The sequence below is a fragment of the Artemia sp. Qi Xiang Cuo genome, chromosome 13 (assembly GCF_049724085.1).
Source record: "Artemia sp. Qi Xiang Cuo chromosome 13, ASM4972408v1, whole genome shotgun sequence".
Lineage (NCBI taxonomy): Eukaryota > Metazoa > Arthropoda > Branchiopoda > Anostraca > Artemiidae > Artemia > Artemia sp. Qi Xiang Cuo.
Window position 1 is genome coordinate 28288184 of NC_142806.1, and position 12295 is coordinate 28300478.

The following is a 12295-nucleotide window of genomic DNA, read 5'->3' on the forward strand; positions in this document are numbered from 1 at the left end:
ATGACCATTCTTCAATGGTTTAAAGCTGACACCACCATACAACAGCAACTTCAGATAGAGTATGCAGGATGGTCAGATATGACAAGCAGCATCAGCCTCCCAACAAGACATTCTTATGATGAGGCTGGAATCAGTGGGTAATTGAATGGGATGGGCAGCCCCATTCATACTTTTTATGTCTTGTGATTCCATTCCTTGTCAAGTCAGGACTGAAAGGATGCAGCTGTGGGCACAATCATTATTCCATCTTGAAAACTATTCCAGTTGTTGACAGCATGCTTGGAGGAGAAATGTTGCCATGTTTGTGCATTAAACAGATGTTTCGATAGCTTATGTGAGTGACCTCTTGTATGATGCTGGCTTGAATGTTCAGTAAAGAGGAGGTTATTTGATTGAGTATTATACTTGTATAGGCCAGCATCATGTCACCACAAAAGCAACTAAAAACAAGTCTTGGCAGCTGCTGGTGTTCTAGCATCTTGTTGTAAGGGATACCATGTAGGCCAGCTATGTACTTTGTGGCATGCCTCTGAACTCCCTCAATTAGACTAGTATCATCCTTGTAGGAAGGAGAGGTGAGACATGCACCAAAATCCTCTAGATATCAATCATCAGAATTATTTTTCCTGCAAGCAATATTCGGAGATTTTAATTTCTTAAAGTAGTTTCCAAAATAAGGTAAAATTATTAATGTGGAAAAAACGACAAAGAGTCTCTATACCCTGCAAAAAATGCTGCCAATAGAAAATTGAATATCTATTTAGCATAAATGTAAGTTTTATCAGAAAGTCTAGAATAAAAGGAAGGTAGGTACTGTCTCCCTGTATATGTTGGGGCTCAGAGCTAGACTATCTTTAAAACTAAAAATGGAAGTATAGGGCGAACATGACAATATCTAATAAGCTTTTAAAGACATATTTCTATGTCATGACCTCCCATACCTTAAATCTTAGTCTTTAGTAATTTTAATTCTCCAAGTAAAATAAAAATATGTTAGTTAGAGTTGCCCTTTTGTAATCACCTGCAGATCAATTGATATTCTGATTTGAATAAGTATATTGAGGTACTAATAAATTTCAAGCAACAGTAAGTTGCAAAGTGAAAACCATTCCTTTTAAGGACTCAAGATCAAACCATGAAGGGTCACAGTAGTCTGATAAAGTGTTTGCTCTGTAGATTTGTTGCCTTACTCCTACCATTTGAATTTAACATGTTGCAGGACTAGATGTCTTGTAAGAAATAATGTTTCACCTCCTTCATTTAAATTAACCCTGAATAAAGGTGTTGATGGGCAATACCTCCCTTCTTATTTCAGAAAAACTGATTGCTTCATATTTTGTAAAATTATATACAGTGATGGGTAAGCATGTGTCAGCTAGCATGAAAGAGGGGTGGTGGGTCATTTTGAGGTAATGAAAGAGGGGTGGTGGGCAGATGTCTCAAAGAGTGCATTTTAGTTTCTGAATATCCGTTTTTGGTATACACCTTTATTATTGGTACTGGGGGGAGGGGTAGTAATATCACATTTACATCCCTACTGGTGCAGAGGTAGAAAACCTGAGGTAAGACATCAGAAACCTCGCTAGGAGTTTTTTTGGGGGGGGGGGGCTGGTGGTTAGTGTTACTGGCAGCTTAGTTTTTTACAATTTTGAATGGTGATATTTTTTTCTATTTATTTGCAATGTTTCAATTCACCAATAAGTCTATTATAAAAAATTTCAAGATTAAACACTTTCAATTCAGTTCAACTGAAGTACTTTCTATTAATAAAACTCAGTATGACAAAAAGTTGCATTCAAGAAAAGAAACTGCTTGAAAAAGGGAACAGTTGGCTATCATTCAGCCCAATTCATCATAATGAATCAAAATAAAAGGAAGAACACTAAATAAATATAGAAAACAAAATAGAACTCAGCATATGAAAAAAAAAAAAAATAATAACCATTGACCTGAAATTCTGTAGTAAAATTATTATTGAGAACTTAAAACATATTATTAAGATTTTTTCTGACTAAACAATAAAAAAATTCCAAAAATTTTGATGACAATCCAGCATTTTAAATCTTAAGCAGAAAATTGAAAAAGCAGGATGCTACCTATTAATTTGCAATTATTGATATCTACAATTTAGAAGCAAGAAATCAGGCCCAATAGCCCACATCATATCTTGGTTAGTTCTGAGTATGATTCTGAAAACAACCAGAAATTAAATAAGAAGTAAAATTTTTTTCAACTGAAAGTGAGGAGCAACAATAAAACTTAAAACAAACAGAAATTATTCCGTACATGCTGGGTGCTACCCAACTCTCATCCCCTTGTTCCTTATTCTAAACTTTGACTTTTTGTTCCAATCCTTTAAACACTAGGGCCATTGAGTTGGGATCAGAAGCTTTTTGAAGCACAAAAAAACTTTTGCATAATGGGTGAGAGGTTGAAAAGGGGTCAGCCCCCTCCTTTACAAAATAATTTCTGTTCGTTTTAAGTTTCAATGTTGCTCCTTACTTTCAGTTGAAATAAAAACACGTTTTTTTAACTTCGTTGAAGTATGATTTGAAACTAGTGAGTTGATTCCATATACAGAAAGGTCCTTAAGAAACCTCAATTTTTCAGCAGACGAATTTGTTTAATGTTAGTGCCAATAAAGGAAGTTTATGGAATAAGGATATTCTTTTTGATGCTTATCAATACTTTTTTTCTAAAACATGGAGAAGTGCTTTTTTATGTCCACTTTTTTAATTCTCCAGGAATTATAAACATCAGCCAATCTTTTCGCTTGCCATTATTTTTATTTAATAAATAGATAAATATTAAAAGAAACTTATGTTTTTCCAGTTGTCATCTTATTTACTTCCTTTGCACAAACACACAAGTGATAAAACAATTTTTACTAATGAAATTGTTTGTCAAAATTCTCAGTTGTTTCACTGATATATTGTATTGCTTTGTCATCAACAGTGTTACCATAGATTCATGTCTGGTTTTGGGTCTGTCCATGCCCCAGAAGCCAAGATTAGTCTTTAGAATCACTTCCAAAATTGTTACCCCTGTCTTTGCAACTGTCATCATCAGTTGCAGATTCGTCCTGAGGCTCAGTTTTGATGTTTTGGCTTTACTGGAAGCTCCACTAGGGGAACAGTCTAGGTTGTAGATAGGCCAAAATTCCCATCAAAAAAGGAAAATCCAGCAATATACTACAGGCCATGTAATAGACAAGCCTATGCAGGCTCAACATATATATCCAGCCCAAGTGGGAGTATGTGATAGATGTTGCAAACTGATTGACTGGAGACTCTTCCTTGATTCTCTGGGGGCAAAAGTAGAAATAGGGCCAAGGAAATATACTTACTCTTGTGAAAAAGTCTTACCAAATGGATTGGTTACAAGAATCTGCAGGGACTGGCATACATTTATAAGGGGTCTTATGTGTGAAGGATGTCCCACTCCTGGGAAAATTAGAAAAACAGCAATGAAAAATGACCCTTTTTACTTTTCCTCCTCCTCCTCCTGTTAAAACTTTTGCTGTTCACTCCTGAGGTATATGCTAGTTTTGTATTTGCCACCTTTTTGCCCCCTATCCAATTGTTTTTAAAGAAAGTATATTTTCATTATATTTTTTCAGTTGAAATAGCCTTTTATTTATTTTTTAGGTTTCTGCTGCACATATTTTAAGGGTGCCATTAATTGTTACTGAGCAGTATCCTAAAGGCCTAGGCAACACTGTCTCAGAAATTGATGTTAGCCATGCTCTTGGTGTCTATCCAAAAACCAAATTTAGCATGGTAATACCCCCTGTTGAAGAGAAATTGAAAGCACTACAGCAAGAGAGCTATGATACTGTGGTATTATTTGGCATAGAAGCCCATGTTTGTGTGGAGCAAACTGCATTAGACCTCCTAAACCGAGGATTTTGTGTTCATATTGTTGCTGATGCTTCAGGGTCAAGGAGTCAAGAAGACAGGTTTCTTGCATTTGATGTAAGCCTCTTGTTATATGGGCTTAGTAGCTTTTAAAATATGTCTTCCCAGTGTGTATTAATGATTGAATGATGCATAAATTCTATACAGTTCTGATTCCACTTTACAATGCCTATTCTAATATGATTCCTGTTACACTGCACATATTGACAAGTGTGTTTCATCCACACTGAGGGGTTGATATCCTCATCTAATAGAGATTGGTCCTTGATTGTTTTAGGTCTAATCCTGTTTTATTTAGAAACGTAGGCTTTCTATTTAATTTGTTTTTTTTGTGATTTCTACACTAGGAAAAGAAACTGTAACTATTATCAGGGAATATTGGGTATATTCTAAAAATTTTTGTTTTTTTCTCATATTGGGTCATATTTTGAATATGACATATCCTTGCTATTTTTTTTTATACTTGCAGAAATACTATTTGTCCCATAAAACCCAAAAAATTAAAGCAAGGAACAGTAATGGGGGAAGGGGATAGAAATTTCTGAGAAAGAGAGGAGAAAGGAAATATACCAAGAAACTTCAGAAAAGAAAATGCAAACTAACCAAATAACAGTGACCTGACTAAAAAAAACAACCTACAAAAGACTTAAAGAACATCATATGTAGAGTTTAAATTCCAATGAAAAACGTCTTTTTCAATGATAAATTTCAAAGGAAAGTGAGTACAGTTTGAATTTAAATTTAAACTGGCTGAGGTGGAATTCAAAGAGAGATAGGATACTGGCTGAGGTGGCCAAATTTAGAGTAGCTGGAGTTGACCTAAAACCACTCGAACTAGAAAATTAAATGCCAATGAACTAAAAAATAGTTATAAATAACTTTGATTGCAAATATCAATGAAGATCATGGCTTTTTCTTGATCAGTTTTGACAAGTTTGATATCAATTGCTGAGTAATTTTTCTTGATAATTCAGATCTTTATTGCTACCATTTATTCAAGTAATGAAATGATGGACCTTTTAGGAAGCAGATAAGAAATCACGTTGGAATCAAAAATTCTACCTGGTTAGTGTCTTTGCTCTCTCACAAAAAAAGTTGACACCTGCTGAAGCTTGTTGATTTTCTATTGCTGATTGTGAAAAAAGATTATACTGGAACGAGTTCCTGACTTTTCTTTTCTTCTTACTGCCTCTTTGCACTCGTCAAGCCACCATAGCATTTGGGAATGTTTCAAACAAGACAGGAATGATTTAATGACTTTTGAATAGCATTGTTAGCTGGGAGATTTGGTGTCTCAACATCTTTTAACAATAGATCTAAATACCAGTATGTTTTGTTGGTACTGCAGCATTGTCTATGAAACTGTTGTTTGCGTGGAATTAAATGCTGCCCTTAAAAATTCAGGCTCAGATTCGATCTTACAGCCGTGCACTTCTAGACTTGACCTCACAGCCTTGAGGCTCCGAGATTAGTCCTCACAATATGTTTTAAACATATTTTTCATTGTCTAACAACAAATGCCCTTGCTTCTGAAGGTATAAAAATGTACCTCCAGTGCATTCGCTGCCACTCAGGTATTATGAATGACAGTTGCGCAGATGAAAAGGCTAAAAACCAGTCAAGTCAGAGACCCATTGCCCTAAGAGTTATCTCTCAATGCAAATTATCAGAGGCCCATTCTGCAAATGGTAAACCAAATTTATCTCCATTTACCACCAAATTTCTTTCCAAAATTTACCATAGAACCCATACAGCGTCAAATGAGCTGTGGTTACAGGTTTAGCAAATCCCTAATGTAACTCATGTCACCCCTCATCCCCTTATTGTAAGTTCTGCAATGGGAAAAATAAAGCCATTACCTATTTGAATGTAATGCTCTAGCGCCCACATATTATGCTCTTGAAAATAGTTTTTTAAAGTGCTTCAAACACCGTAAACTACCACCCACAGTTAAAAGCCTGATTGATACACCCTCACAAAGAAGTCGAAGAATACACCAGGCTAGTTCAGTGCCTTGAATTTAATGAACTGCTACAAGACATATAACTTGCAGTAGGCTGTCACCAGCTAGGCTTTAGGGTTTTGGTTTCTATTGACAAGGGTCAATAGAAACCTCTTATTATAAATTTTTATAATAAGATACTACTTATAAATACTACTCTACTTATAAATTTTTACAAAAAACTGTTTGATCCAGGGATTTCCTAAATGTGTATAGTATCCATTTATTTTGAATGGGCTGCATTAAATTTTGGGACGAATGCGTTTTAGTAAAGTTTTTCTTAATTCCACCTTGAATTTGATGTTTCAGGATTGATATGACCCTTCTTGACTAACAAATTTATCTTTCATAGCTAACATGGCCATTGACAATAAACGAATCCGGCACAATTAGTCTAAAGGCTGTCTTTCCTGCGTGCTTTTTTAAAATCACTTTTTAGCTACTTGGAAAACATATTCATATTTATTTTGTGAGATTAATTGGCTCCAACTGCTAATTCAGACGCATTTCATTGGAAAACTTGCCACGAAGTCTTATCTCACTCTTTTTGAGCATCTATCTCATCTACATTGAAAAAAATTTCGAAGTAATTCATGCTGATATTGGGTAACCAAGATTAAACAACTTAGCCATCAGAAAATATTTTAAACCTATTTGCAATTAACAATTGGAGAGTTGTAATAATAACAGTAATTTTCTAACCAATATCTAACAGGAAACAAAGACTTCTTTTTCTTGAGTTATTGCCATAACAGCCAAAAATATAGTATTCAAGTATTCATCTCATCCAGGCAGATCCGTCAGGGGTAAGGGGAGTCTAAGGGCCAATGTCTTCCTAATGTCTTAAAAATTCTAAGATATCTTGTGAATTTTTTTGTCGTATTAGTCCTCCCATTTTGAGTGTTTTTTTTGTTTTTTTTTAGTAATGGACAAAACTTAAGTTTTGTCCATTCCTTATAAGCTTTGTCCATTCCGTCCGTTACGTCATAAAATGTATATACTTGAAATCAGTGTCAAACACAAAAACCTTTTCACCATACAAAAAAAAAGAAAACTAAACAGTTTTAAACATACCCTAAAAAGTCCCATATTCCACGCCTCGAAAAAATGGAAACTAATGAATTTCCAGCTCGATAGCCAAGATATGAGACAAAATAGGGTATGTTCACCAGACTATGTATACAATTCATTACCTTTTGATGAAACCTACTGACTCCTTTTACTTTTATAACTCAAAATGTTTTTACTTTTATAACTTTAATAAATCATTTAATATTAACATTTTGATTGCTAAATATTAGTATATGTATATTAAACTGACAATGCACGTTCATTTGTATTTTTTTCAGTAAAGTGCAATTTATGTTCTGGCCTTGGGAAGGCATGGGGGTTTTGAGCCCAACTTATGTTAATTTGTGCTCGTCTTGAGTTTGACTCGGATATTTATCGTAATTTCTGTTCGTTTTGGGTTTCATTTATTTATCGATGCTGATTTGTGGTAGTTTCACGCTTGGTAGATTATTTGATTTTATTTTTGCTCATTTTTTATTAATGGAATTCTTTACTTTTCTTTGAAAAACTTATTTTGTGGAAAACGTTTTTTAATTAATTTCTGTTCGTTTTATATTGACATAGTGTTTTCAGGGAAAAAGAAAATAATACTTTTAAATCTTTTCGTTTTCTTAAGAATTTATAGTTTGGCCTGCTATTTGTATGCTGGAAAAAAATTTTCAGCAATTTTTGACAATATGCACCCTTTTCAAAATCTGGACACAAATAGCAGCGTTTAATTCAGTTTCATACCTCCTCTAGTTGATCTGAAATGGAAAACTTGATACCATTCACGAAAAAATATGTTTACTTTCTTTGATAGCTTGGATACACTTACGTTATTTTGATTTGGTTAAATTTTAAGAGCAGAAGTAGTAATGGAGGTCGCCCCGAAAGTTTGAACATAATACCCTCAGTCGTTCTTGGGATACTGCTGAGATGCCTTATTGGGAGTTAGCATTAACACAGTGCATTCTGATTTAATCTTAAGGCAACATTTAGTTTTTAAAAATAAAGGCAAATGGGAGGCTGAGCGTGCGAGGGGGACTAGTTTCCCTCCAATCACTTTCGACTATTAATAAGTGCGTCAGCTCTTTCTATTTTCAATCGAATGAGCCCTTTTCGAAGTTCCTACGACAACTCCTTCGAAGTGCCCTGGTCTAAACAGCAACAACAACAAAAAATAATACATTATACCCACATCGATCTTTACTAAAAAAATGTCAAGTCTTCCAATCACTTTCGACTCTTAAAAAGGGCACTAGGCCTTTCGATTTCGAATCAAATGAGCCCTTTTTGAGTTTCTACGACACCGCTTTCTATAAACACCTTGTATGTCCCCAGGGCATAAATTACAACCCTTACCCTAAAGGCTGTGAGGGTGGTTGTCATCCTCTAAGACCTGATTTCCACAACTTTCAACTACGTTAAACAAAATGGCTATCAAAAAATTCTGATTGAATGTGTCTGGGAAAATGGTATGCGTGAGAGGGCGTTAGTCACTCTCCAATCAATTTCAACTATTAAAAAAGGCACTAGCCCTTTCAATTTCCAATCGAATGACCCCTTTTGAAGTTTCTACGATAACGCTTTCAATAAAAGCTTATATGCCCTCAGGGTTGTAAGTTATTCCCGCAGGGCATAACTTACAACCCTTGCCCTGAGGGCTAGGTGGTTGTCATTCTCAAAGACCTAATTTCCAGAACTTTCTGCAACGTTGAACAAAATGGCTATCTGAAAATTTTGATTGAATGTGTTTGGGGGAATGGTGGGCGTGAGAGGGGGTTAGTTACCCTCCAATTACTTTCAACTATTAAAAAGGGTACTAGCCCTCTCAATATCCAATTGAATGAGCCCCTTTTGAAGTTTTTACAACAACTCTATCTATAAAAACCTTATATGCGCCCAGGGCATAACTTACAACCTTTAACCTGGGGGGTTTGTCATCCTTAGATACATAATTTCCAGAACTTTCAACTACATTGAACAAATTTGCTATCTCTAAACTTTTATTGAATGTGTTTGGGGAGATGGTGGGCATGAGAGGGGGGTCAATTACTCTCCACTCACTTTCGACTATTAGAAAGGGCAATTTCATTTTCCAATCAAATGAGCCCTTTTTGAAATTTCTACAACAACTTTCTATTTAATACTTATATGCCCCCAGGGCATAACTTACAACCCTTGCACTGAGGGCTCTGCTGGGGTTATCATCCTAAAAGACCTAATTTCCAGAACTTTTTTCGACTACTTTGTACAAAATGAATATCTCAAAATTCTGATCGGATGTGTTTGGGGAAATCTTGGGTGTGAGAGGGGGGTTAGCTGCCCTCCAATCACTTCCGACTATTAAAAGGGGCACTAGCCCTTTCAATTTCCAATTAAATGGGCCCTTTTAAATTTTCTACGACAACGCTTTCAATAAAAAACTGTATATGCCCCCAGGGCATAACTTACAACCCTTGCTCTGTAGACGGTGGGGGGAGGGGTTGTCATCCTATAATACCTAATTTCCAGAACTTTCAACTACGTAGAATAAAATGGCTATCTAAAAGTTTTGAGTGGAAGTGTTTGAGTAAATGCTGGGGGTGAGAGGGGGGGTTTCTTTCCCTCATCCCTTTTGGCTATTAAAAAGCGTCGTAGCACTTTGATTTTCCAATTGAATCAGGCCTTTTTCAAGTTTCTACGACGATCATTTCAATAAAGTTCCTACCTGCTCCCATGGCCTAACAAATAACCCTTGCCCTGAAGACTGTGGGGGGAGTGTCCTGCTCAAAGGTATAATTTCCTGAAATTTGAACGTCGTGGGACAAATCGGCTATTTCAAAATTTTTATTTGATGTGTTTGGGGAAATGGTGGGCGTGGAAGAACTAATTTACAGAACTTTTTTCGACTACGTTGAACAAAATGGCAATATCAAAATTTTGATTGGATGTGTTTGGGGAAAAGGTGGGTGTGAGAGGGGAGTTAGTTGCCCTCCAGTCACTTTCGATTATTAAAAAGGGCACTAGCCCTTTGAATTTCCAATCGAATGAGCCTTTTTTGAAGTTTCTACGACTGTGCATTCTATATAAAACCTTATATGCCCCCAGGGCATAACTTACAACACTTGCCCTGACGGCTGTGGGGGAGTGTCCTCCTCAAAAACATAATTTCTATCTGGAAATCAACTATGCTGCACAAAATGGATATCTCAAAATTTTGATTGGATGTGTTTCGGGAAATGGTGGACTTGGAAGGGGTGTTAGTCGCCTTTCAATCACTTTAGACTACTAACAAGGGCACAAGCCACTCCAATTTCAAATCGAATGAGCCCTTTTCGAAGTTTCTACGACAACTTCTTCGATACGAAGTGCCCTGCTCTAAAGGAAAAAAAATAATAAATAATACAGTGTGCCAACATCGTTCTTATATGCCCCCAGGGCATAACTTAAAACCCTTGTCCTGAGGGTTGTGGGGGAGTGTCCTCATCAAAAATATATTTGCTGTCTGGAAATCAACTACACTGAACAAAATGGCTATCTCAAAATTTTGATTGGATGTGTTTGGGTGAATGATGGGCGTGGGGGAGGGGGTAGTTGCCCTCCAATCACTTTCGACTATTAAAAAGGGCACTAGCCATTCCAATTTCCAATTTAATGAGCCCTTTTCTAAGTTTCAGCGACAACTGCTTCGATACGAAGTGCCCTAGTATGGAAAAACCAAATAAAAAAATAAAAAAAATAGATTGTGCCAACAACGTTCTTTACTTAGGCAGCGCTATTGCGCTGCCTATGATATGAAAATTTGTGACTGATCTGATTGTAAAGGGAAGAAGCAGAAAATTGGGAACTTGCAATAAGAGTTTGAAGAACAGTAGTTGTCTCTGATTTCTGGGAAGACTGCTACCCGCTCCCTCGTTCTCATGTTTATATCATATCATAGTTTTAGACTAGCTACTTAGCTAATAAGTGTTGCAACACTGCTGATTATGTATAGTGAATTGTGTATGTTGACCACAGTATAAGTATATACGAACAGTAGCGAAAAGTTTCTTCAGAAGTGATACAGATTAAAGCGCTCAGAAAAGGAAAATATCTTTGCACCACAGTAATAGTTTCCCATAAGCCCATCGTATTGCACTAGACATCGTGCGTGCGCGAAGGCGAAGTCATGAAGAGAGGTCTAGACTGATGTTTGTCATAAATCTTTAATTGAGAGTATAGGACTTTTTGCTACTGTTCATATATACTTATACTGTAATGTCGACAGGGTCAAAAGATAACAGCTAATTTTTATTTTTTCCTAATTTTAGAGGCTGAAACAGCAGGGTTGCATCATCTCAACCAGTGAATCAATTCTTTTCAAATTAATTGGAGATAAAGAACATCCTGCTTTCAATGAAATCCGGGATTTGGTGAAAAACGTGTCAGAAAACACTGGCTTGGTGGCCAAGTTTTAAAGTGCTTTATACAATTGGGTTTCTCTGTGGCGTTTTTAGTTTAGTAAGATGAAGGGACAAGTGAATAAGGATAAATCTTTTGTTCAGTGCTTAAAAGCATTATCTGCTATGGTAAGTATGCTCAAAGTACAGTTGAAATGATTCTGAGGGATCATGTGGTGTCATATTTTCGCTTTTTTGTCAAGTTTTTCACGCTAAATCACTTTGTGCCACTTTTTGATGTAAAAGGCCACTTTTGCTGCTTCCCAATTGCTTGAAGTAAGAGCTTGTTGCATTTATGCTACTGTATATTTATTAATTGATTGTAGAAGTAAAGGCTTTATCAAGAAAGCAGTAAAAGGGATTGTGGCCCCTTTCCTCTGGAACCTTCTTTGTATTATCTATTTCATTTCAGCAATCTTAAATACTTTACATTCTACATGAGCTGTGATCCTTGGCCTATTTTAACATTTGGTCAAGATAGACGCTAGAACTGAAAGATGTAGTTTTCTAAACTACTGTACAGCTTAACGTTTGGAATGCAAAATATTTTTGACTCAAGTAATGCAGAATTTTTTATTCTTATAAATCTTATAAATTTATAAATTCTTATAAATCTTTTATTCAAAATTTTTTAACTGGCTTAAAATTTAATCTAGAAAACCAACCATAATTCAAAAGCTATGTGTTTCCAGAAATTTCATTCCCTTTCCAGTCAAGATTTGTTGTTTGACATATAGCCTACAGTTGGTTAACCTAAATACTCACGCCCCACTCCAAGCAGTTTATAGTTGTTGCACTTTTTTAAGATGCTATGTAGGATGTAGGGTCATTGCTGTTTCTAATTTGAATCACAAGGTCTGTTGAGCAATCAAATATCCCCTTTATGGTTCATAATAAATTCA

The 12295-nt window shown here is 35.8% G+C and overlaps 2 protein-coding genes across 2 annotated transcripts in view; both read left to right on the top strand.

Annotated features, from left to right (window-relative positions):
- On the top strand, window positions 1–11411 carry LOC148945146 (isochorismatase domain-containing protein 1-like). Its single transcript, XM_089098954.1, has 3 exons — window positions 1–123; window positions 3648–3974; window positions 11265–11411. The coding sequence occupies exons 1-3, from the start codon at window positions 1–3 to the stop codon at window positions 11409–11411; spliced, it is 597 nt and encodes a 198-aa protein (XP_088955080.1).
- The window catches only part of LOC148945147 (uncharacterized), an 18390-nt gene continuing 17417 nt past the window's right edge, over window positions 11323–12295 (top strand). Inside the window, exon 1 of the mRNA XM_089099176.1 lies at window positions 11323–11522. Coding sequence (XP_088955302.1) covers window positions 11460–11522 — 63 coding nt within the window. The 5' untranslated portion in view covers window positions 11323–11459. The remainder of the gene's footprint in view (window positions 11523–12295) is intronic.

Bases quoted from the DNA above. Each gene is read 5' to 3' on its own strand.
- LOC148945146 (XM_089098954.1), top strand. From the start codon at position 1: ATGACCATTCTTCAATGGTTTAAAGCTGACACCACCATACAACAGCAA. The intron at 124-3,647 runs GCTGGAATCAGT...TTTATTTTTTAG, and splicing joins CAAGACATTCTTATGATGAG to GTTTCTGCTGCACATATTTT. The intron at 3,975-11,264 runs GTAAGCCTCTTG...TCCTAATTTTAG, and splicing joins ACAGGTTTCTTGCATTTGAT to AGGCTGAAACAGCAGGGTTG.